General features: G+C 41.7%; 1 protein-coding gene across 1 annotated transcript; it reads right to left on the reverse strand.

Moving 5' to 3' along the window:
* Positions 1 to 5,602: 5,602 nt before the first annotated feature.
* Positions 5,603 to 26,211, reverse strand: LOC129191605 (myelin protein zero-like protein 2). The gene is made up of 5 exons (XM_054795092.1): positions 25,919 to 26,211; positions 9,887 to 10,056; positions 9,131 to 9,341; positions 7,794 to 7,962; positions 5,603 to 6,555 (listed from the first exon to the last, which is right to left on the reverse strand). Exons 1-5 carry the CDS (start codon positions 25,962 to 25,964, stop codon positions 6,396 to 6,398), a joined length of 756 nt encoding a protein of 251 aa, XP_054651067.1. The 5' UTR covers positions 25,965 to 26,211; the 3' UTR covers positions 5,603 to 6,395.
* Positions 26,212 to 27,460: the final 1,249 nt, after the last annotated feature.

The raw sequence follows: 27,460 nt of genomic DNA on the forward strand, positions 1-27,460 counted from the left end.
GAAATCATTAGAATTAAATAATTGCGATATAAAATATGAATTTATTTAAAGTCACACGATTATTGCTATTCGTGACTTTATGTGTGTAAAAATGAACTTTATTGACAATCAAACAGGCTTGTTTTTTTTTGTTTCACCAGTAATTACATAACCTAGCGTACATTACGTTAGTTTCTGCCGGCGTGTCAATAGCTCAAAATACACAGTATTGAAATGAATGCGTTAGCAGAAGTGCACATTTCTTTCAGGCTCAAATAATCTTGGTTTGTTTGCTCGTTTGCTCAGCAGCAAGGATCTGGCAAGATTCTCCACTAGAGGCCACTGTTGCAAAAGCCCTGCTGGAATTGTGTGCACACGCGCTGCACAGCAGCGAGGGGATCGATCCCAAAATCGACAGTATCGATTTCAGGGCTAGTATCAGTATCGTTTGTTTTTTTTCCGCAAATGTCTATGTGTTTGTTGTTGCATTGTTCATTTTGTTACATTGTTCACATCGTTATATGTATCCATTGCTCTGTTTTCTTAGAACCAGGAGCTTTAGGGCAAAAAGCCAAAGGATTTGAATGAGAGCCAATAGTTGGAGTTATGTTCAACTACTGGCTTTAAAAACACTAATACGTTTTAAAAGGGAAAATTGTTTCACTTTGTTGATATTGCAACATTGCACACACACACACACATATATATATACTGTATATATATATATATATGTATATATATATATATACATATATATATATATGTTTGCCTTTTTTTCTTTATCTTGTGTGTTATCCTGTTTCTAAGGGCAAAATCATTTAAGGATCATAAAAAATTTCTAGTAAAAAGTTTTAGTATCAGTATTGGTATGAAAAAGTGCAGTAGTGCCAACCCCAGCCTACATAAGCAGTGAACAGCAAGTGAAATAAATGACTAAAGTCACTCTTACCAGATTTCCCCTAGAAATATTTGTTAGATGTCATTTTCATAATGGCAGCCTACAAAGGTCGCTTCATGTGTTTCTCACAGTTCATGATCATGATCTCGTATGTTTGCAGCTCCACTCTCTGTTGCGTCGGTACGATGTTGACTCATTTCAACTATTCGTGAATAAAAGTACAAGTGTAGCAATGTGCACATAAAGCGTATTTTGCCGACTGTCCATTAATGGTATCAGAGTCCCTACGCTGAGACTTGAGTCCTGCCCTTATCGCCCATGCTAGTCTCTTTAGTGCCAAACGCTGGATGCCCTGATGGGACTAGCCTGCTAATTATGGACATGCCCAGCTATCCTTGTCTCCAATCTCCTGTCTTTACTACAGTAATTGTCTCTAATGGACTGAAGTATTTGTTTTTTTTTCGCATTTTTTCTGGTTTCGCAGTGCTTTATCTTTTCCCATAGGTCTTTTCTTTGAAGTGTATTTATGTCTTTACTTGGTGTGGAACATCAGTCAGCAGTGTCCTGTCAGGAGCTGTGCTTATGTTCCAGCCATGTTGCATACACAATGTTTCCTGGTACATCAGATGATGATGGTGATACACTATTTATTGTACCTACCACAGCTTCACATGTAGTGGGAGTTAGTTACGTACATAATGGCACGCATGGGCGTATTTACAACTTCTTTAAGGGTGCTCAAACATTTGTCTTCATTATTTTATACCAGTCTCCTAACCTTGAGAAGCTAATAAAGTGGAATTCACTTCAATGGGACGGCAAAATATTCTTTAATGTCTAAACTGGCCACTGCATAACACATGTGCTGTCGTTACCACCAAGTCCCACCGCTATCGCTGGAGTCCCGTGTGAATCCAAATGAAGTGGTAGTTTTATGACACAAATCAGTGTCGCATTTTGCAACAAATGCTAACGTGCGGTATCATCTTTCCTTAGGTTGACATGAGGACACAGCATCTTACTGTGTGTGTCAAATATGAGATATCATGTAACAGTTCCCACACCAATGATATGCATATCGTTTTTTTCTTCTGAATAAGTGACTACTTTATGTATTATATCAACTAATCGTCTTGACTTTGACTCAGCTCCTCCTCCGGACAATAAATCTTTCTTCTCTATCCTTATACACACTCAGCACTGTATTTGTTATGTATTGTGTGTGAATACAGTGGCTCTCTGTATGTCGGTTTCAGTTTCAGCTGAAATCTTCTCAGTCGCAACAAAAGCCTTTTTCCTTTCAGGGATTGTGTTTTCTGGCAGCTGCAGTCTCACTGAGGGAGACCTTCTCTTCAGATGTCATCGCTAGAGCAGACAAAGAATTGAAATTGTTGGGGGAAGACAGTGTACAGTATACAACCATTACCCTTGAAATTAAAACCCTTCAGTCTTTCCAACAGCGAATGCACTGATGAATGACCTGAACTCCGAGAAACATGAGGTTCTTTGCTGTTCCAAACAGGCGAGGAAGGCTTTCTTATTGATGAATCCATCCAAAAATGTACTCTTTGTGTGTGTAAACCTGTCACATTGTAGCACTCCCTCCCGAGCAGAGATGACAAGCCCAAGCTTTTGTGTTTTGTCTGTGCTCGCACATAAGTGAGTGTGCAATGGAATTTCCAGATCTGTGCCAGGTACAACCCAATCTAAGGTGTGGAATGTAGACTGCACTGAGACATGAACAAAGTACGAGTAGAAACTGTTTTCAGCACCTAGTGGAGACCAGGTGGCAGATTTCCTTTCTTTCCAAAATGTGATCCAATTTGTGTAAAGAAACGTTTTAAACTAACTTCCTCAGTATGTACAGAATCTGTTAGACTTAGTCCTGATTGACTGTGGGGTAAATTAACAATCAATACATTCATTCATAAAATTATATTCAAATAAATGATTTTAATGGCGTAGGAAAGTATCGCTGAATGTTCTCTTTTGTGGTATTGAGCAGATTCATGCTCTCCGAAGAAGTTCCATCGTGGTGGTCAGCCTGGATGTACTGTAGCTCATCTTCCACTCGCTAGCGTCTTGTCGTTCCTCTTCAGAAACTAGCAAACTCGTTAAGACAGTGCCTCTGCTGGTTGAAGCCAAGCAGTGCACTCCATTTTGGATCAAACTGCCCCAAGTCACAAGAAGAACGAGCGCATGAAACAGTAAGACAAGTTGCGTCTTGTCTTGTATTGTCAAGAGATTAAGTGATATCTGCTTGTTCAATACATTTGTGATTGTCTGCAATCTCACAAACTCTCTCATTGTTAAAATTGACTGGACCAATCTATACCCTGTGAGTAGATAGCAAAAACATGTTCAGGTGTGGTTTCGTTGTCACAAAAGCAAGCTTGTACGCAGTGGCCCCCCCAAAGAGCTGTGTGTCTTCATCTCCAAATCATTTTTTTTTTCAATCAAAAAATATAACACCAACACAGTCAAGCATATGGTATCAATAGTGTTCTCACGGCATTGAATTGATCGCAACTGGACTGTTCAGGTTGCCTCTCACCCGAGCGTGCTTCATCAGTTCATGCTCAATGACTCGGAGGGACAAACACACAGGCTAGGGCTGTCCTATGAGCTGATGAAGCCTGCTCAGATGAGAGGTGACACATCTCCTAAGACAACCTGAACAGTGCATTTGTGATCGATTCAGTGCCCTGAGAATACAACGACCTGGATGAATGACAATATTCACAGCCATGTTACCAACAGTGGTATAAAAGAACAGATTGCACACAAAAAAGTGCACACAATTACGAGTTAAACTACATAAAAATCTGCGTAAATGAATACAATGACTGGTCACTTACAGCTACCCGGTATTCACGTACAGTAATCCCTTGTTTATTGCAGTTAATTGGTTCCAGACCCAACCGTGATTAGTGAATTTCCACAGAGTAGGAGTACTTATTTAAAAATCAAATATTTTCATAGTTAGAACATAATAAAAACCTGTTTACGACCTTCTAAATATATTATCAGAGCCCTCTAAACATGAAATAACACAGCTATAGTCGCCTTTACACTCGTATTACCCAATATAGTAAACATAATCGGAGAAAAAAAAGAGTTGTGCTTGTTTGTGTTGCAGCACAAATAATACAGAACCAATCTACAAATAACAGACATGTGGAGGACAGGAAGTGACGTTGGGGGTTCATAGTTAAGTTTTAGCTAGGAGTGGATTACGGCACCAACAGTAGACCGTGCTAGTATAAGGATCATTATGTTATTATTATTATTGTGCCTGTTGTGAGATCATTCAAACCCACAATAAAAGCCTGTTGTTCCAGCGATCAAGTCTGATGCTTGTGTGTCCCACCAAATACTGCAGGAACACTACTGACTCCTAGTGACCAGTGTAGAATACTACATAACATGATGTTTTTGAATGCATCTTCTGAATGCCTTATATTTGTATATTATTTCATTCAGCCATTTTTATGCTTGAAAATACTTAATTTGGGCAAAAAAAAGTGTAGAGTTTGCACATTTTTGACTAATAGGCCGTATTCAACTACGAAACAGCAGGATTTGTTCATTAATATATTTTTTAGATAAAGTGAAGCGGCGAAAGTCAAACTGCAAAGTGGTAAGGGAGCGCGGGCGCACACACAAAAGCGGTTCCACATAGGCGATCAACAATTTTGCTGTTGTTACAATAAGCTATACATTCAATGATAGCTAATGTTAGAAGTTACACTTTGTCAAATTGCTATCATCAGCTGACAACAACCAAAGTAGTGAACATGTTACGTCGGGCATAGCTTACATACTCAAAACAGGAAGAGGGCGGGGTGTAATGCGTGCCCTACGTTCTGGGCACCTTTAACTAGCTGGTCTCGTCCAGAGACAACAGCGATGTAGTTTATTCTTCCTTTTGCTGATAAAATGTTATAGCCCCAAACCATCTTTCTCGCCCTTGTCCAAACAATTTTTTTGGACTCTATTATAGATAAATTTGTGAATTGTTTGCTCATTGTTGCAAAAATAATTGTGGTGATCCTCCATACATGAACATGTCATTAGCAAGTATTCTTTTGTAAATAAGCCCTAGAAATCCAGATGGTATTATATGCAAGCAATTAAGCCTCTGCAATAAAGAAACATCACCTAGAGACCCCTATCTTGTTTAATCTGTGCTCGAGGTTTTCCTAAACCATGTGAGTGAATTGTTTTGTTTGGATAAATACACGCTTTATTGCCAACCCCATTAACCCTACCCTCATGTTCACACACTCTCAGTCTTGTCACACAGTAACTTAAGTTGCACCCCGAGGAATAGACTTTGATCAATGGGCACAAATATGCTGACAAGCGCACACACACACACACACACACACACATCTCACAGGCACACACAAAGATATTGACATATGACTAGTAACTTATTGGTAGTCATGAACAGCCCCATTCTGCTGAAGCCACAGCAGCAGGCCAGCATTAAACAACACTGTAGTATAAATCTCTCAGGTAAGCAAAGGTCCTGCAGGCCACAAGCAGACAATTACAGGTATTGTAATAAAGATAATGATGCATAATACATGCTGGAAAACAGATTACTCTCTTACATAATGGATGAATCTGATAAAAGCATGTTAAGTTGTGTGGGAGTGTTGGCGTGATGCCACTCATATGGCTTTAAGTATATGCAGCACAATGGGGTAAATATTGAAACATTTTATTAGAAAATCAGTCTTATAAAATATCTATGTCAAACATATACCGTATCTACATAAAAAAAAGAATGAAATACTTCAGGCTTTAAAACTGAAAGACATCTATACACATTGCTAAGTATTACATCAACATTACAAAAGTACAAAAAAACACATCTTTTGCAGTCATGTGTTAGTGGATGTGATGCATGGAGGGAGAAGAGGCTCACTGGGACAGTTTGCATTCAAAGGTTTTTCAGATCAAAACTGTGCACTCCCATACATCTGCGGCAGGAGCGCACATACCGTGGCTCAAACTAGCAAGCAGCGGCCCTGCAGGTGTAACATATGAGCAACATCAAGTTTTATATTCAAGTAATCCAATGTAACATACTGTACTGCGATCCCCACCAATGAGGGATAAACTGGTAGCGTGGATTTAAGAAATGACTGCGACCCACAGTTTTCCTATGGCTGCGTCACCTGCTGCCTAGGCAGGATGAATCATCCATTGTTCCATCACATGAATATGGCTGGACAAGACAGAAACAAACACTTTTGATCCCCTTTCAAGGACGTCATAAGAAGCATCCCTCTAGTCTCTTTGTGCCTTTTCAGAATTGTTCCAACAGGACATCCGTCCCCTTTTCCTTACACTCATATGACAGTGTGCATGGCGACAGTACGCCGTTGGTCTGCTCGCCATTTGGCATTACTGTGGACCATGGATACCGTTTAGGCATCCCTCCAGAAAGCACCCTGGCTACCTTCATATCTTTGCTTCTGTCTCTCTGTCAGTTCCCACCTCCTTCTTAGTCCGAATAGATATCGTCGTCGTCGTCATCGTCTGAGCTCGGACCCTCTGAGGAGGAGCTGGGATCTTTGGTGCTGGCATCTGAGATCATTCCATCTGAACTGTCAATCTCTATGGACGTCTGTGATAGGTACAGGTGGATGGCCCTCATTGGGTGGCTTGGACACAGGAAGATGTGCGCCGGGGGGGGAGTTGAAAGCAACATAACACACACATACATGCGCACACACACACCCACGCACACATACACAGTGAAATACATTCATGCATGCATGCATGTTCATGAATGATTCATGTACATGCATGTGCAGGAGACAACACGCACAATGAGAAGAGGACGCAGACAAGCAGATGATACAAACAGCAGCAGGGAAAAAAATATTAGAGTCACACAGGGTAACAAGAAGCTGTCCAAACATGATCATAATGGATCAAATTTACATCAACCACCACCCGTTTATTCACTTTTTCTTGAGAGCGCAACACCTCAACCAAGATGAATGTCACAGGGAGATCTGAAAACCCAAGAGTGCAAAGTTGTACCCAAGCAAGAGAAGACATTTTTCATGAACCAGGGAGTTGTTCGAAACAGTCAGAACCGCCAAAGGCCATAAGTGATGCACAGTAGTTGTAGATGTTTGAATGCTGAGGGTGAATTTAAATTGGCAGATTTTATCTGTTAACGGCAAGAGCTTTAAATTACAGCACCTTGACAACTGTTGCAGGAATCCAAAAAATGAAACATAAAATGATACGACACCAGTCGTGGCAGCCATTAGAATCATGAGCATCCTGCTGCATACACACCAGCAGTGAAATTGGGACTCACTCGGAGATTTTTATGCAAATGTCTTTCACTGTCGTGAATGGAACTACTCATGTATCATTCCACAGTTCCTGACGTTGATGAAAAAATATTGCATCAAACATCATTAGTGTACTTGGCATGTTGCTATTTGAAATGTAGGGTGGTAAACAGCAGGAATACACAATTGTTCAAACGCCACATCATCAAAACGTTTACTCTAAACAGGAAATGGTTTTGGAAACACTTTTAACTAAACAGGAAATTATATAGTGATTAAAAAAAAGTGAAGTGAAAGGCACATTGTGATATTGTGAAAAAGCTAGAGTGACTAAGGCTCTGTGTGTGCACATTCTACTTAGGGCCTTTTCTCATTGTCTTCTCTTTACTACAAGCTACTGTTCAACAGGTCCAAGTTTGGATCCAGAGAGGAAGGAAGAACTTTAATGTCCAGCGGGAAAGGCCCCAGGGAGGAGCGCCACAAGCCCGATCCCCATAGTCAGACACGGCGCGAGAGAGGAAGTCTATGATTCTTCCGTTCCTCTCTCTATCCCCCATTCCCTTTTCCCTCCACGTTTCTCCTGGTCTTACCACACAGTGGGATCTTTTCTCTCTTTGCGAGGAGCCTCCACTTCCCCTTCCCGCCTCTGTCTCTTCTTCTTGCATCTCCTGCAGGACACGATGATGATGAGCAGGAGAACCACAACAGCTATCCCGCCCCCGATGGCAAATGCCAGCAGCAGAAGCTCAGAGAAGGAGGCTGGGGAGGAAAATAGAACACAGAACACAATTCTGTATTCAGTATTTTCAAATTACGGTTGTTTCGACTGGCATGCAGTGTTTTTATATGTTAGTGAACTACACAAAAATGATTTGCTTTATCATTTCATATTGTTTTCTTTGCATTTCTTTGTATGCAGCCACATATGAAATTGTTTTACCATATGTGTGGAAAACGTGGTGGTTAGCATGTTGTCAGGAGATCGGGAAAATCTGGGTTCAAATCTCCGTTGGGCATGTCTGTGTGCAGTTTGCATTTTTTCCCCCCGTGTGTGCGTGGGTTTTCTCCGGGTACTCCGGTTTCCTCCCACATTCCAAAAACATGTTAGGTTAATTGACGACTCTAAATTGTCCATAGGTATGAATGTGAGTGTGAATGGTTGTCTGTCTATATGTGCCCTGTCATTGGCTGGCGACCAGTCCAGGGGTACCCCGCCTCTCGCCCGAAGTCAGCTGGGATAGGCTCCAGCATACCCGCGACCCTAGTGAGGGTAGAAGATAGATGGATGTGTGATGTGTGATGGATGTGTGATTAGTCGCTGATTTACTATCGATTAACTGCTTAACTATCGCCCTAAAAGTCGACTTGGTCACATATTATGCAGTATAACGGGAGAAGCGATGGGTGTAAAACGTATATTGCAAATTTGTGTTGGACATTTGCGCAATTAATTTTCCTTGAACAGTTATTGATATTATTGTTTGTGACTCTGCCACATGTCCTTCTCCTGATGCCTGTCATCTTTTATTGTAACCTTTTGGTACGATATATGTTTGTCCACAGTAGTCGTTCCATGAAGAGTCTGCAAGGCCATTATCCTGACAGCAGCCTTTGCCCAGTCTCTATTCACTGCTGCCACCAGATGTTCGAATTAAATTGCATTTGTCTTGCTAAAATGCTTTGACACGTCTTTTCAATTACATCAATTTAGGGGAAAAAAAGTTATGACCTACGGTAATCACCAGTGACGAAAGAGATATGAGATAACATACCTATGTTGAGGTCTTGTGTATCTTTACAAAACATACATAAATTAAATGTGATCTGTGTTCACTGCACAAAAAAAAAATGTGTGCGGCGGACGAGGCCGACAGACAATTAAGAATTCACAATCTTTCTGGTGGGACAAAATAAAGAGAAAGCTCACCTGTCGTGACGACACGCAGTCGAATCTCTCCAACTGGGCCGTGCACATCCGGCGGGTTCTTGACTTGGCACATGTACGTGCCATTGTAAGTGAACTTCACTTGTCGAATTATGATGGAGGCATCACGGCCCATTATGTCACCTGCCCAGATGATTCGGTTCCTGAAAATGCCCTCTACAGGAGGGTATGGCTTCTGCTGGTAGTGGAAAACCTACATAGAACACAGAAACAACATAGAAAGGCACTCAGTAAAGCCTTGACCTTTGAGTGGAAAAAAACATGGCTGGTACCCTGTTGTCCAGGACAACATCTAAAAGTGAAAACATGGTGAAACTTTCTGTGTTTGTTTTCTACTTTACTACTTTCTGGTTCTTGAATAATGTGAATCACTTTTCTTCAAGAAATGTCTGGTGTACATTCTTCTTTGAGGCTGGTCCTTCTTTTGAAATATGGGTCGCCCATATAGAGGCCAAAGACACACTGAATGAGTCACTTGTCACTGGTCTGGTGAGGTGCACTGACGTCTCGGCGTCAACGTCTTTGGAGGCATGTTTTTCACTAACATGATGCTAAAGTTCTGAATTGTAGGATCTCAGTGGTCCTGGATTTAGAAGCTCCATTGTATTAATTATCTTCTTGCAGCTTTTCTATGTACAGGCCACACATACTCAACTTGGTTGAGTCCCAATGGACTGAGGAGACAAGGTTTCCTATAGATAGGTTTTTTTATCAAGACACACATACACGTGAACCCACCGATTCTTCTCGGCCTGGTTTGAGAGGTCTGAAGCTCCAGGAGACGATGACGGCATTGGGATTGATGGTAGTGGAACTCTGGAATGTACACTTCAGACGGACATCTGTCCCGTTGACAGCCTCCACGTCCTCTGAAGTGTATATACGGATCCCACTGGCCTGCAGCACGCCTACAACAGAGGACCATATGGCTGAAGGCTTGAAATACACAATGCACGGCAAAACAATTCCAATACATAAAGTAGATAAAAGAATGCATAAACAAACTGTAACAAACAAAATATGAATCACTCTTCAGTCACTGCGTGCCATGTATCCAGTGACTCCACATATGCCTACGCACGAAGCGGCTGCATAAAAAAAACATTAATGTAACTGAAGAACATCCTGTATATACTTTTTTACTGGAGACTAGTTTGGATCTGCAGCGATCAATTGAATGCATACTGACCAGGGGAAAATACGGGGAGCTGTGGAAGTGAATTTGCATACAATTGAGTCCAAATCCCACAAGGTATTTACACACAGCGCGCTAACACCTTAATAATATCAACAGCCATGTCTGTCTCTAGCAAAGCAAAGGCTCAAGCACACAACAGACCACGTGTGTGCAGAGTCAACAGCCTCACTCTGCTTATGGCACCTAAAGCATGTCTTAATGCCATTAGAAAAGTCAATATGAGACCCTAACCAAACAAACACAGCACTTAACGAGCATTCACAGAGAAACTGCATGGTGGTATTGTGTAGGTATGAGGTACAGTATATACTGTAGGTATACAAATTTGGCAAATTTGTGCAAATTTGTTTTTTGTAGGATTGCACAAAAACGACATTTCCACAAAATAAACAATGAAATGTTGGTGCCAATCTGGATAGCAGATCCAGTAATGTTTTATATATCATTGAGAAAAATAAAAATCACAGGCTTGCTGCAGTGCAAGCAGTGCCTGCAAAGCTTAGTGGCACCGCTCCAGCAACCAGTCCCAATTAATATTTCCTCCGCAGTGGTCTTGAACCTGCGCTCTTCTAATCCCAACATTTCCAAACTAAGCTTCCATCAAACCATTACTGCCAATCCAAAGATCATTCATAGAACCACACCTTTCAGTTGTTTCTATAGTGGACAGATGTATTCATTCATTCATTTAGTCCTCCTGGTGTTGTCTCTAAAGAACCTTAATAACATTAATATGTTTGAAATAAACCCACTCAAGCACATGTAGCTATGGGGGGTGGTCAGTCAATATTGAAGTTTTCTTTTGGTCAATGTTGATATTCAACTGTTACTACTAAATACAAGAGAATGTTTAAATTGTTTTCTGACTATATAAAAAAAAAAATCACAAGCAGATACAGTAGCTAAATTATTTACCTGTTTACTGGGGCCCCTGTCAGTCATGGGCCCTTGGAATTGTCCTAACCTTTCCCCCCTTTACGGCGCCCTTGACTCCACACTACAATATGCCGTCGCATTGCTCCAGATGTAAAGAAGTTAAGGAGATCTATAATGAGTCATATTGTTCCTTAAAGACGGCCGATAACATGGAAATGTCAGGGGCTTGGTTCCTTGGGTCGCATATTCACTTCCTTATCAGGCTCGAGAGCTTTTCCTGTGGGCGGTGGGATGAGAGAACGAGGCAACCAGACCCCTGCACACCATTTAACTGGCGTCTCTCTCATCACCGGGTTCTGGCATGTCTTTTACTAATGTGTTTTAAATTAGCTTGATGAAACCTACAAGCAGCAATATGGCATCCCTCGCGGTTCGTACATTGCTGCCTCACTCTATCGCCTTTTTTCAAAAATGTATTCATAATTTGCTGTTTCGTAGTTGACGAAGGATTGTTATTAGTCAAAAATATTGAAAGACAAGTTATATGCTTTTGTTGTGTTGGTGTTCAGAGTTCGGAGTGTCTGCGCGGTAGTGTGGTGAGAATGAGGAACTGTTGTTCCGAGGATGAACAGAAAGACGTGTGATGGAATTGCATCTCTGCTGACATGTTAAGGTAGGAATAAAGTTTTTAAAAAAAACAACGTTGGACTTTGCGTACATCTGTGGAGTCGCTACACTTGCCTCCGCCCGCCGCCATAACGGAGAGGGATGGCTTGATATGACGATGATAAATAGGTAATGATAAATTACGTTAAAAAAACTTTAAGGTAATTAACTAAATGAATTAGTTACCGCTATTAATACCTGACGTTTGACAGCCCTAATTATCATTATTTAAAATAAAATAATAACCATAAAAATGTCTGTTTTTCTTTCATATAGCTGTTCAACACGCATTCTTGTCAAATTTTTTAATAACATAAGATTAGGGGTTCGTGGTGTGTAGTTTAATTTTCAGTAAAAAATGTACTTGTTTCCAAAATGGAGTAGAACGTGCACATCTTCAGAGCCGTGACACATCATTACACAGTTCTCCCTCAACCAATCAGTAAATGAACTTGTCAAGTGTTGCTAATCTACGCTTTCAGTATGTCTGAGTTGATTAAGAATTCAGGTTAATGAGGTTTCATTCAATTAAGACTACATACTAGCAGAATGGCAGCTATTAGGATCATTACCCCAATTTTACTGGTTGGTTGTTCCTGAGTGTTAAAAGTACATGATTACTGTTGAATGCATGTCATTTAAGGTTTAATTGGTTCGTTAAGAGAAGGCAGGGGACATGAAAGCAAGCTTAAATGAGAACATGAGCTCAGGATGATGCAGGATGAAGAAGCGTGTTTTGTAGCTTGTAAGGAAGAGTTGCTGTATTTGTTCATGTCTTTGTCAGGCCCATTCTTCAGCCTCGCCATATCTCTCTGTCTAGTCTAAATATTTCACTTGTTTAATCTGAACATCCTGCTAAGCTAATGCTGACCACACCCATCTTCTAGTGGGAGAAGGAAACACATTATTAGGGTGGAGCTATGAGCCATACAGGCGTGCGCTGGGAGCATCTGGTGTTTTGCAGACACTTGCAGAACACATGTGCATAGAGTTTATTCATTTAGTTTCTGTGCCGCTTAATCTTTATTAGGTACAGTATGCTGGAGCCTATCCCAGCTGACTTTGGCAGGGTACATCCTGGACTGGTCGCCAGCCAATCGCAGGGCACATATAGACACACAACCATTCACACTCACATTCATAGCTATGGACAACTTAGAATTGCCAGTTGACCTAACATGCATAGAGTTATTATGTCAAATTAGTTCACAGCTTGCTAAAACTCCCACGCACTTTATTCCGCCTGTCAGTGTCAGTCTATCTTATGGCCCAAATGAAACACAGCAAATGCTTCCATTCAATGTCAAATAATCACGCTGAGGCCACACGGAGGCCACTAGGGTTTGTCTGTCTTGGCAAACCGCCCATGATTGTACAAAAAGTTTACACAGAAAATAAAAAACATGAAGCAGTGTTTAGCCTACCCATACAGTACGGTATATATTTCACTCATGTCAAAGAATGTAGGCAAGTTTCAAACTGGCTAACCAACCCCGTGTATTTAGTTTCACATCAGCAGATATTCCACAGTGCATGTCCAGTGACAGTGCCAGGGCTTTTCCATCTACTAAACCTGAAAAATTATCCAACATCATTTATGCCAGCAAGAACCGCTGCTGTAGCAGGAGGTGGCGGTGTGTCTCTATTCTCTCTCTTCTGTCTGCACCGCCCATTGTCTTCTGCGTCCTGATTGGCTGACCACTGGCAAACAATGCTAACCGCCAATACTGTAAACTATTTTCTACCCGACAAAACTCACAATGGCGACAAAACGTTCTGCACCCAAAGGGGGGAGGAAGCCAGCCATCGAACAAAAAATTGGCCTTCTGCGCCATCACGTATTACGGTAAATGAATCTTTGGTTCAGGGAGGACGATGAGGAGGAGCAAAACATGACAACAGGAGCAATCTGTTTTAACAAGGATACAAAAACAGCCAAACGGCGCCAGGACGAAGAGGCATGGTCCGAGGAGCAAAATACACATGAATCACTTAATCATTTCTTTTGTCCAACCTAGTAGGTTCATCATTAAAATTCAAGCAAAATTTCAACTTTGAGAACGTTTAAACAAGAGAGAAAAGTGTATAAAGCGTATGGTGAGGGGTTTTACAGCCTTAAAACATATATAATCACTGTAAAAAATTTATTTGGCTACTTTGTGGATTTCACTTATTGCGGGCTATTTTGGGAACCTATCCCCCGAGATAAACGAGGGAATACTGTATATTACATATTATGCACACTGATTGTCTATCTTGCTTTGCACTATAAAGGCATGGACAATTTGAAGCATGAAAAGTATGTGAAGCACTTAAAATCTTCTTTTAATACCTTCAAAACAGGTCACACAAACTAGCCACCATAATTTTGACTGACACTGTCAGGGAGCAATATGTTAATTATAGTGGTTGTAGCTTACAGTGGTGTAGAACTGCAGTGGTTCTTATATCGTGTCCCTCTCACGGCGCTAAATTCATGAATGAGCTGGAGCCTGTCCCAGCTGACTTTGGGGGAGAGGCTTGGTAGCTCAATATGTTAAGCAGAATATTACAAACAGCTGTCAGTTTGACGCTGTGCAATAATATACCGATGCAAACTACAGCCAAACTATAAATATCTTTGGCCAAGCTTTTTTAGCAAATAATCTCGTGTTGGATCTCATTAGATTGTGCAGGCATTCCTAATGGTATGTGTATTTGTGGTCAAACAGGCAATGATAATCTGGGAGAAGGTAACTGCTTCATTGTTGAGCTCCTGATTACATCCTGCAGTCACCTGCAGCTGTTAATGTACAGTATTTTAACAATGTAAACCTAGGATGTGAATTCACAATACAAATTGGCACAACTTGTGTTAAAGTGTCATTATGGCTCAGAAACACGGCAAAGGAAACCTGAGTCTCTCTTACATCAGTGCAACAGGAAACACTTAGGACATGGACCAAACACACATAGCTCAGTGTATTACAAAGAGCTGCTTCTCTCGTTTGTGAGAGGCTTCACAGGATCAGGGTTTTTTCCTGTTTGCCTTCCTGGTAACAAAGACTGTCTTTCATTGGCAGGATTCAAAGCTGAACTAACAGGTTCAGGTAACGGTATGAGTGCAGGAGAACAGAGACGTCCGGTGGGTGAAATGCTTGTGGTCCCTGTCAAAGTATGCATTTAAGGAACAACATCTGCTGCTTTCCATAAGGCTGCCAAAGTATTTGGGTGTGATCACAGAATGTTATTTTTATGACTAATGGGTGAGTAAGAACTGCCCCATCTTTGGTTATGGAAAAGACAACGCTTGTTATAGAATGGCCAGAACCAGTTTTGTTTGCCAAGCCAAGATTTCTGAAGAAATACGAGCGAATTTGAACTCCAACATGCCAAAACAGAACATCATGGAACAAAGGAAGAAGCTTCAGTTGTTTCATTTTCACAGGCTGTAAATCAATGTGTTTGGTCAACTCACTTTTCCAATCCCAGACTAGTAGCTAGATCGATGGCTGTCTCTGTCATCTCCATTAATTGCTCCGCGTTACTCTTGTAATGGTGTGTCTATCCAATGCTGATAACGGATATCGGTCTGATATCAGCAAAAAACAAGTATCAGATTCAGGGATGTTCCGATCAGGGTTCTATGCTGCCGATTCTGATACCGATGCTCCAGAAGTGAAATTGGCCGATACCGATCGCATGGATTAATTACACATTTTTCAGTGCATTTATGAGAAGTGTTATTGTCAGGCATGCCGAATAAAGGGAGAACTTAAAAAAAGAGAAAAGAAAACTTATATCACTCCTGAAACTTACAGAGGATGGGACAACTTGTTTAAGGAGACTTTGGATGTGAGAGTACATTGGTGGAGCTCTACCAGGACTTCCAGGTACGTGAGAGAGCACCCGGCAAACCCGGTGTCTTCCATTGCTGAGAAAGGCTATTCGGATTATTAGCTTAGCTTTCTGACTGTCACGCACATACGGGTGAGTGTTGGCCACATGGATGCGTTTGCTGCCATTTGACTGATGATCACACGGTGAGCCTCCAAAACTCACCATACTCTGTCAGGTGTTTGTATTAAAGCTTTTTAACGTGCCACCGCAAGATAATTTTCATGGCATGTCTTGGCAGTTAAATTGCACACGGCAGACATGATTGTTTTTGTTTTGAAGGAAAGTAAAGAGCTACTCTGTCCAAGACGGTAGTTAGAGCAAGACACTACACGGCACAAAAGGATCGCTGCAGACTGCAATAGTGATAGCCACAGGTGATCAGCTTTTGTGATCAGCGTTGAAAGACATTTATCGGCATATGCCAGTCACACGATTTTTCACGGAAATCAGCCGATACTGATCGGTGGCTGATCGATCGGAGCATCCCTAATCAGATTATATTGGCCCGCGTCTAAAATCTCAGATATAAGCACTCCGATACAAGCAGCCCACTCCAGCACTTCTATCTAGCAGCGCTCAGATCCAGCATGCAGAGTGCAATACTTGTCATGCACAAGTTTCCTGTGGCGGCACAGAGCCGGGGAAGTATAATATCCTCAATGCACATCATTTGAAGCAGCATCACAGAAAACAGCAGGACTGTCCGAAACATTTGCAAAGTGTAAAAAAATCCCACGGGACGGCAAAACATCATAGCTATAACAGAAAATAATTTATTTTGCTCAATGACCAGCCCCTGTCGGGTTTTAAACCACATAACCATTGTGCTCATGTGTACATGCGGCAGTGAAAAATTGTGCAACCATTTTTTCAACTGGATTAGCCACAGTATTTTCCTGAGATTAATTACTTAAAAATAAAGCTGAGTCCTTGTATGATTTTGGGAGGGGAAACATTTCCTTGGAGGAAAGCCATTTAGCATGTCCAGAGGACGCATGTGTTGAGTGAATACGGATAAGTGTTTAATCCATCAAACCTCCTCCATTGTCACCTTGCAGCTGACTCAACAACTTCTCCTCAGGATTACAAACACTTCGATCCAACCGTAGAGCCTACAGGCCTCTGCTGAATAGATCAGCCTTCAGAAGACCTTCAGCTTCCCATATATACACTTTGAAATAAGCTACACCATGACAAGCTACATGGTTGGTGTCCTTGAATGGTGGAATGGAGTGGATATGCGGTGATCACCTCTGCTCCTGGTCAGGCGAGTACAGTAAATCTCTTCAGGCTACAACTGACCGGCCAGAAAACGCAATAGAGTTACTACCATGAAAACAACGAGATCAGGTATGTATTGATGTGGACAACAGGTAATGAGGTGGGGTCATCGACTGTATTTATCTGTGAACATGCAATCTAAATACACTAATTAGCGCCGAAATTCAATTTGGAGGTGAACTGGCAAGGTGAGACAGTATTCCCTCGTTTATCACGGTTAATTGGTTGCAGACATGACCGTGATAAGTCAATTTCCTCCAAGTAGGATTCCTTATTTAGAAATTGAATGTTTTCATAGTTTCCAACCTTCTAAATACAGGTTTTAACATTATTAGAACCTTCTAGACATGAAACAACTCCAAAGTCAACTTTACACACATACTATCCAGTATAGTAGATATAATCACAGAAAATAAGCCATGTTGTGTTCCGGACTTGTGAACAGGAAGTGACGTTGGGGTTGCAGAGTTTAATTGTAGCTATTATTGTGCCTGTTGTGAGATCATCCAAAACTGTAATAAAAGCCCGTTGTTCCTGTCTGGTGCTTGTATGTTTCACCTACTGACACCTTGTGACCAGTGTAGCATACTGCATCTTTGTATTTTAGTTCATTTAGCCATTTTTATGCTTGAAAAGGCTTCATTTGAACTTTGAACCGCGATGTAGAGAGGGACGCCTGTGCAGGATTTTTTTCAGCTAGTTGGTGCAGTTTGATTAAAGGCCCCCTATCCAGCACATTTCATGATACTGCATCCCAGTGGGGCATGACAGTAAATTTATTTTAATATAATACTCCATAAATCTCAACTTGTGTACAAGTTAAATCTGCATTCTTCTCCTCCTGGCCGACTTGGCTTCTCGTCAACCATGCCTACTTTGTTGCGATTGGCCAGGGGTTGAGGGTCGGTTCCAGCCCCCCATCCCCGCCACCACTCAGTGCTGCATAGAGACAAAAACTGGTTACGTGCTAATGGTTATCAGCAACCAGAAGAAGAATTGGATATTGGGTGAAAATTGGAGAATCCAGCTATGCGTGAAGTGCGAGAGCAGAGGAGCAGTGACCGTGATGTAGGTCTTTAGCTCCACAAAAAAAACGTAACTAATTTTTACATAAAACTTATTGCCTGGCTGCCATTTTCAAGAAAAGTGACACTACTCAACAACGTTTGCTTCCTAGAGTTGTAACATGAGAAAATCTAAAAAACTGCCGGAAATATCGTTAAGTTCTTGTACCCAATCATTCATAAGATTTGGAACAACATAAACATTAAACCAGGCATTCCATAAAAACACACCAACCTCATGATACAACAATCCACATCATGTACAACAAGAGTACAATATTTTAAACATACTGTACAGTATGCATCCATCTATCCATTTTCTGTGCCGCTTCTCATCATTAGGGTCGTAGGGGTATCCTGGAGCCTATCCCAGCTGACTTCAGGTACACCCTGGACTGGTCGCCAGCCGATTGCAGGGCACATATGTACAGTATGCATAAGTCAAAAAATTTGGACTTACTGAAGACAAGAATTTACTGAGGCATGCCGTGCATAGGAAAATATTGACCCAACCAAAGACACTCCCTATTGTAGATCCCTTTCAGTGATAACAGTAACAACCAAATCCCTGTTGGAGGTGAGTACTCTATACACTTGAACGGGGAGCACCTTGCCTCCACAGACATGCGCTGTGTCTCCTATGTTGCTATAATCTCGCACTCATTCTGTTGTCAACTCGAACATTCCCCGAGGCGATCCCACACAAAAGCCAGACATCCTTCCTAGGTGTGTCAACACAACTCAGAGCATTGGTAATCAAAGTCACACTTGGCTGGACGGATCTGTTGTTGTGGTTAGATTAGAGACACTCTAGCAGAGACAAAACTTTTACGTCCTGGGCAAAGAGTATAAACAATGCGGAGAGAATGTAACTGAAGCCTAAACAGCCAATGGAATCGCTGGTATGCTGTAGTCAATAACAGCCATCTGTTCTCTCTTGTTTCGTCATGTGCATGTAGTGTAGGTGTGTGTGTGTGTGTGTGTGTGTGTGTGTGTGTGTGTCAAACCAGAAAGTCAGGACGGGTTGGCACATGTTGTTATCCAGGCTGCTTGTTGAAAATGAACATGTTTGAGAACGAATCAAAGCAGTAAAATAAACAAAAGCAAAAACGGTGCAATGCCTTGTGTGTTTGCTGAAGCCAGAAACAACATGATCGCAGACTGGCACAAAATGTAGCAAGAAAATCATAGAATGAAGCATTTGTAGACCATACGTTTCTTTCACTTACCGTAATTTCTGGTGTAGTCGCACCCACTAAATTTAGACGGCCTGCTCATGACGGCCTGCTCATTTCAGCTCGCTGGCTAACGCTGCTCTTTCAATCAGTGGACTTATGTGGTCACCGGTTCGAGCCCGTCGTATGCATGGCTGGACTGCTGTTACACGTGCAGGTCTATTTTGAAATAAATTACTACTTTTCAGAAAATGGGTGCTTGTTCTGAAAATGTCTTTCAACATTTTTCACCTCACCACATTTCGAGCATATTGGTAAGTCAGCATCGTAGGCAGAGAAGACAAAGTCCTCTGTCCTTGAAGAATGAAAAACTCTTTTTTTTCTTCTGAGATGTTTCACTGTGGGGGGGGATATATTAATGGTTGTCTTACCGCAGGGTGAAAAGACGTCTCTGTCGTGTCAAAACGAATGCAGGCCTGCAAACATCGGCTTCCCCTCCCTTCCTCCCGCTCATTTAATCACCAGTCACAACTCAGCCGCGATGCATTCATGCGCATTTTCCCCACTCAGGTGTTAAAAAAATATTCGAGCATTGCGATGGGAGCCACAACAAGGAGGCTGAAGAGCCGCGTGCGGCACCGGAGCCACGGGCTGTTGACCCCTGCCCTAAAGGTGCAATGTCAAACCGCTCTACTTACAGTAGGCAAATCAAGCCCGTTCCACATACAAATACAATGTTACATAATGAGGTAAACACCTCATGGAAATGAACTGGGTTGCTTTGCTTGTTTAATCATGCCATCTAGTTTCTGGCAGGAGAACACAGCCCACGTCAGAGGACCACAGGCATGATGCTGCAGAGCACCAATCAGTTACCACATGCCTTTTTCCAATCAGTGTCATGTAACACTTTCAATGAAAATACAGATTTTTTGAAGCTTTGGTGGTGGGCTGCATGAGAGGCAGACTGCCTCACACTTTTTCAGCCTGTGAGCTACTTTTAATATGGCCATGAAGAATATATTTCGGATATTTATAAATATGAGTATTTATGTACATGTACATGTATATCAGGGGTGCACACAATCAAAATGGTCTACCTCTTACTACAGTATAAAACATATAGCATATATCAGATCTAACCAGTAAACTTTGCAACTAATGATTAGTATTTCACTTTCACCGTTTCAAAGTTTTCAGGTCATCAAAAGAGTTGATATCGTTCAGTCATTCACAATTCAAGTCAATATGGCAATAAAGATAAATACACATAATCCATCAATAGTTGTGTACATAAACTGAGTATCATGTCAGTGAAAACAGCTACATAGCGTTCATTATACCACATACACTTATACACATGTATTACATCCAGTTAGTATTTGCGATCAAAAATGAGAGATATTCTATACAAGAAATTAAAAGGATTACCGGTACACAAAAGACAAGGCAGCCGAAGTCAAAGCAACATATTAAAAATCTTTCGGCAATGGGTACATTTTCCAATTCATCGTGAAATACTAGTTTGACAAACAAACTTGTAGAAAACACACATTTCTACAGTATAGTAGAGTTAATGACACGAAGCACGGCCATGAAACAATTGACTTTTTTTGCGCATAACTAGCCGCTACAAGTGAACGGATAACTTTTGCTACAGATAGAGGCACTGTGACACGAAGTTAGTTTATCCGTAAGAGGAAAAATAAAGATGAAAGTTGCATTGTCCATCTCTGGCTGCGGACGTCTGTTCTCCATTTTTTTTTGTTGCTGCTGAAGCCCAAGAGCAAATCAGGAGGGGGCTTAATGTCAGCTGACCGATGTCATATGACATGGTTATGATAGGTGACAAGCGATCCACACTACCTTGGCGATCGCTGTACTGGGCACCCCTGACATAGAATACACTGTTTGTCCATTCATACAATGTATTAGTTAACATAGTATTCACGTAAAAAAACACTCATTTTCAAAGTGTGGAGGCTTTTATTTTACCGTGGCGCTGTGCCACAATCCATTACATGTAGCGAAAACCCTGCAACAGATTTTCTTTGATCTTAGCTTACATGTTCATTAAAGTAGAGGGAGACAATGACTACAGCAGGGGTCACCAACGCGGTGCCCACGGGCACCAGGTTGCCCCCCACGACCACACGGGGCGCCCGCAAGCCTGCTTTTCATTCAGGTTTTCAGTTAATGTGAGAACACTCGAAAGAAATGCATTCTGAAATAGAAAATGTGAGTTGTGTATAGCAGCATTTTGTTACTGTTCTGGTAAAAAAGCATATTTGGTTTGTTTGGGCTGAAATGAGCTATGAAAATAAATGTTACAAAAATGAGTAGCTCTTGGCCATTTTCATTTTGCAAAAGTAGCTCTCACAGGGAAAAACGCTGGAGGCCGTTGGACTACAGAATAACCTCTAAAGTGGAACGAGTCCTTGAGAAACATTAAGTACGACATGATCACACAATCTGTATATCTCGCGGGACTTGGTGGTGGGCCTTTTTGTGTGCATGTGTGTTTTAATACGCCACAGAAGTGTGCCACGAGGAAAAGTGTGATGATAACCATAGAGCCAGAGATGGAACGCAGGAAAGTGGTACTGTACGACATGACAATAAGTCGAAAATTATGAGATTGTAACTCAGGGAAGTGTTAGTCTTTATGTGATGAGACTCAACTCCAAAGCTGTAATCTCAGTCTGCACATGTTAAGAGTGAGGACACAAATTGTTGCTTATATACTGTATTTTAATATCAACATCATGTAAAATGTGGCGTCTGCAGCAATGCGGACTCTGCATCAGTCCGTTGTGGTGAAGAGAGAGCTGAGTAGAAAGGCAAAGCTCTCAATTTATAAGTCGATCTACGTTCCTACCCTCACCTATGGTCATGAGCTTTAGGTGGTGACCAAAAGGACAAGATCACAAGAGTACAAGCTGCCGAAATGAGTTTTCTCCATAGGGTGGCTGGGCTCTCTCTAAGGTGAGAAGCAATGACATCCGGCAGAAACTCTGAGTAAAACCGCTGCTCCTCCACATTGAGAGGAGCCAGTTGAGGTAGCTTGGGGATCTGGTCAGGATGTCTCCCGGACGCCTCCCTGGGGAGGTGTTCAGGGCACGTCTGACCGTTAGAAGGCCTCGGGGAAGACCCAGGACAAGACTAAATATCCCAACTGGCCAGGGAAAGCCTCGGGATCTGCCGGGAGGAGCTGGACGAAGTGGCCAGGGAGAGGGAAGAATGAATGGATCATTTTAAATTGTAACTTGCCTGAGTAGTTAATAATGGTTGTGTGAATTTTCTCTCAGTCTAGAATGGTCAACCGTAGCAGTTTCCTAAACTGTACAAGTGTACCGTGCCCCTAAAGCTACTGTAATAAACTTTTCCTGACCATTTATTTGATTTGAGCTTTCTAAAGTATTTTCCCTACATAGTTGCACTGGTATACCCTGAGGTACAGTAAATGCTTCATAAAAAGACTTGCTGTGCTTGTTTGAACATGTCAGGCAGTTTGTGCCAGGAAAGCAAAACCAAAAGCAAATGACGTGATTGTGGTGACACAAAAATGGTATTGCGAATCCGAGCTCAATGAAAACACTCCTTTTTTCCAATCTGCATGCCAAACACTAACCCCGTCTCTGTGCAGCACTTCTCTTTTATCCTATAATATTACTTCAGTCCTTCTAAAGGCTCAGAACACATCCATCCATCGATGGACAACTACACAGGGATGTTCCTAAAGATTCATACCCAGAACTCCAGACTGTGGAGCTTACTTTTTAAGATACTACAATGTTTAAATTGACGTCCCTTGGATTGGCTGACTCAGGTCAACATAAGCGGTTGCATAAAAAACAATAGCCATGCAATAACTTCCCCCGAAACATAAGGAGAATGGATGATACAAAAACAAGAATTCAACCGTACATGCCCAAATCTTCGCTAACAAGCTACAAAAAATTTGATGGTGGCATTTTGCGACCAAGTTTTTAGTTGCAGAAAGGGGGATGAAAGAACGACTGAGGAGTCTACCGCAAACAAAAAACGGACCTTTGTCCCTATGCCAAAGCTTTGAAGGTAAAGCAGTTCCATTTGACATAACCACGTCTGCTTTTGTAAAAACACGCTAGCGATAATGACCAAGTTAACAATACTACAACACGCGTGGACACAAACAGGCCAATTTTTCACAGAAATGGCCTTTTTGGTTCTCAGATTTTATGCTGGCAAAATGGATCGACCATGTATGTCGACGTCACCTTAAGCAGGGTGTTGATGAGTCGGTCGGCTTAAGACGAGTTGTTCAACTGTATTAGTGAACGACCATGTGGCCTTATGGACAGGACTGGACAAACTCTAAACAGGGATTACCTCCAAATTAGTCAGTGGAATGAACTGATATTGATACAATAAGGGTTGTCAACTGTCCCTTGAAAAACAGAATCATCCCGTACAAAAGCAGAGCTGAAAAGTGCATGAGAATCAAAAATAGTTTGTAAAAAGTCAATGGAATTAATCAATGACAGGGTGTTTTATATGAAATTTTACTGCAAGCGTATTTCCAGCCTTTTCCTGCTCTGTTACCAATGTGTTGACAGAACCCTCACACTTGAGTTGAGTATGACAATACAGAATCAGGCTCATGTCCTTGGTCGAGGTACTGTAGATTCCGAAGAAGATCTGGAAGGCAAAAGCTCACAACAAAAAAGCAAGGCTGACCGGGATGACGAAGTCGACGGTATGCCTAAGAGCAACACCCCAAAAACAGAAAAGGCTGCAAAAATACAGATTGCAAACAAGCATCATTGCACTTTTTCTGTACAGCCCGTTGTGGTCTGGTGGTGGACACAAGGTCAAGTGATGGCAAAACCTGGGGAACTCTGCACCGGTGTGTTGTCCACCACCAATGCCAGAGGCAGATATGGTATGTAAAAACATAAGAGTGATTATTTGAACCCAGCCTTGACAACAAGGTGACCCTTGTTTATTTTTCAGGGAGTTGGCAACCCGAGATACAATGATTGATAAAGACAAGTGTCTGCCATTACAGGCTATGACTGCAGCCAGGTCATATTTTCATTATGTTTATGCTGTTGTTGTGATGTCAGTTGGCATCCTGGATATCCTGCAACTGTTTGCGTCATACGGTGCCATTTAAATGCCTGTGTGGACACAGCATGCACATTAATGGGGAGGAAATGAGTGAGTCCGCGGAAACAAAACACAATGAGACCATGATTGGATGATTGGCAATTACTGTTATGACTTTCATGCTTACAACGTGGATTCCCTCCCTCATGGCTACTTAGCCCGCCATTGTGCCAAGCTGTGACGCATGACAAGCAACTGAAGACGCAGGTTAAGGTCCCTGTGGAGCTTTCACGCTTACACAAACAATCCGTATTGTATTTTACTTTAAGTACTTTGAAAAGGTCCCACATGCACCAGCTGGATTTAAAGCTGGCAATGGTCATTTTGGTGAACTGTGGACATCACTAGGATTGAAGGGGGCTTAGGTCTTAGATGCGTGCGTGTCTAGGAGCAACCTTTAGCATCAAAAAAGCCATTTGGGCCCGTTTCCACCAAATTAAAACCCACTTGAAGCCACAAAACCTATTTAGTCACTAAATTGAAGGTAACCCTACATTTACAGATCTGCATATAAGGATATTGTCACGTTCTTTTTCTGTCTTCCAGGTCCTCCTGGTGGAATGACGAGCCACAGCTGTTGCCACCTGGCAAGTAGTCATATTTCTTAAGCCTTCTCCACTGATTTTGGATCAACATCTTCAAGTTCTCTCTCAAGTTCAGTTCAAGGTCCAGGACCACTTTCCCTGTCGCTCTAGTTGCCATTCCTCGTGAGCAACAAAGGATGCTGCCCCTTGCACTTCGGCGGAGAACTGCTCGGCACATGCTCAACGCCGACGCAGGCCTTTGAAAGGCTCATGGCGGCGTCAGGAGAGACGAAGCAGTGACTATACAAAAACATAAAGCAGTTGGAGCCGCAGCAGGAGGATAAAAGAGCTGCAGGTTGCAGGCCGCTGATCTAAGAAATGTTTGATTGCATCAAGACCCATGAATTAATTATTTGAAGAGTATTTATCAGCACTTGGTGTCTGGCTCTTTTTTTCCTTCCCTGTCTTCTACAGAAGACTCCCTGCCTTTCCTCTCTTAAATAAAACAAAGTTTTAAAAAATGCCACTTATGCTCATGAAGTGGTTTTAAATCTGTCTAAACACATACTGTTTCATAATTCACCTCTTTCTTCTAGCATGCGTATTTCCAAATAAAGTTATTTATTTCTGCCTTGCACTGATATCTGCCTGTGTCTATGTGTGAAGTCTAACACATTGAACAGAAGGGAACCTAACGGGGACTCTATTGTTGAGCTGGTCTAGTCACAAGTAGTTTATTGATGTAATATGACAGTTCAAAGCAAACAAAAACATGAATGTACATATTATTGCTGCTTTGTTCATCCCTGAAGTCATTTCTTACACACACACAAACCAGCGACAATTATAGATGGAATTTTAAGGCACTTTCGAGCCCCCTTGAAATAGACCCAATGACGTAAAACCAAACACAAAGCACATTTAAATCTTCGCTCACATAAGGTGTAGAATCTCACCTGAAGCTGCGAGTCCACACAGGAGAAGAAACCCTTTGACGAACATTGGAAGACGATGTCCAGTGATCAAGAAACTCGGAGACAACCAACCGACACTCCCACGCTGACCAAACTTCTTCTCTCTGAAGGTTAGAGGAGTCCTCGCCTCTACTTCCACGTCCCACCAAGAACGCGTCCTGACTCGCCACTGGTCTTTCTCAAGTCAAATCAGCAGCCTCCCACCCACCTCAGTGCCTGGCAACCCTCCAACACTCCTCTCCGCCGCCTTATCTTTCGTCTCACTTGCTCAATCCAAAAGCAAAGAAGGGCACATTTTTGGTTTCTCACCCAACCTGTTCTGCTCCAGCGTAAATGGCGCACGATGCAGAGGATGTTGCGCAAACTCGTGACGTAATATCCATTACAAAAAACTCATGACGTGATAATATACCAAGGTACATTAGGGTCACTCCAGAGTAGGAGGGTATTTTACGTCCCATCCATGAAATGGCATATAATCCATGTACAAAATACACACGTGTGCAGTTGTTGAGTAAATGGGATTGGTCCTGAGACCAAAGCTACATAAACTGGAAGAAAATACTGTTTGGAAATATCTTTTTAGATCAATAAATGTATGAAGTGCTAAAATGCAATTTTCTTCCCCACTCTAATGACTCAAAAGAATGTCCAAGAAAACAATTAAAATGTATTAAAATGTCCTGTTTTATGTTTCGGGTAATTTAAAAAAAATTATTCAGCATAATATTGTAAATATTATTTTTTAATAGAAGAAGAACAGGCAGCGTTGCCAGATGCAAGATCATTTCACCCTCTTTACGATGTACAATGAATATATTTTTTAATCCCATGTACTATATATTTTGATCACTTCAATACATATTTTTAACAGACACAAGGGTACAGCCTGCACGGTCGCTACTATTTGCCATTTGTATAACTTTGTTAGCCTGCTTGAATGTCACACGTCAGTGGTTCTCCTCTGTTCTCCTCGCTCCGTGAGGCGTTCAGGCACACTCGTAATTGTGAGTGTTAGAGGTAATTGTTTTTCATTTTTATTCACGTATCACCATCACAACTTGCGTACCCCACTTCGGGAAGCTATGCTCTACCTCATGCCAGGGGTGTATTTAGTCATTTTTTATTCAGTCATCTCCAGAGCCTTCTTTTTTTCTTTCTTCTTCTTACTACACGTTAGCGTGTAATTTAGGCCACTTTTTTCCTGCTTTTGAAATCTGTTACAGTTACTTGTCAGCTTAAGTTGCTAGTTACATAGCCATAACCCCCCAATTTAAAATATTAATATTATCATCTACTAACAAGTGTAAATATGAGAAAATTGTCCTATTTCCAGCGCTAGACGAAGTTTCAGCGGTCGACGTCGTTGTTAGCACGTGAATTAAGACAAAACAGTAATGTGTACTTAAATCGAAGGGGGAAAAAAATCGATAATCAGTTTTTATGAGACGTTTGGGGACCACTGGAAATCGGGGTGGGGGGACGCAAGTCCGCCCCTGATGTGATTTTAGAAGTAGCATGAGG

The sequence above is a fragment of the Dunckerocampus dactyliophorus genome, chromosome 12, assembly GCF_027744805.1.
Source record: "Dunckerocampus dactyliophorus isolate RoL2022-P2 chromosome 12, RoL_Ddac_1.1, whole genome shotgun sequence".
NCBI lineage: Eukaryota > Metazoa > Chordata > Actinopteri > Syngnathiformes > Syngnathidae > Dunckerocampus > Dunckerocampus dactyliophorus.

Excerpts from the sequence above, each read along its gene's own strand:
- LOC129191605 (XM_054795092.1), bottom strand. The coding sequence starts at position 25,964 with ATGTTCGTCAAAGGGTTTCTTCTCCTGTGTGGACTCGCAGCTTCAG. Across the intron at positions 7,963-9,130 it reads ACTGCGTGTCGTCACGACAG|CCTCCTTCTCTGAGCTTCTG; the intron begins GTGAGCTTTCTC and ends TTTCCTCCCCAG. Across the intron at positions 6,556-7,793 it reads AGAAAAGATCCCACTGTGTG|CCACCCAATGAGGGCCATCC; the intron begins GTAAGACCAGGA and ends CCTGTGTCCAAG.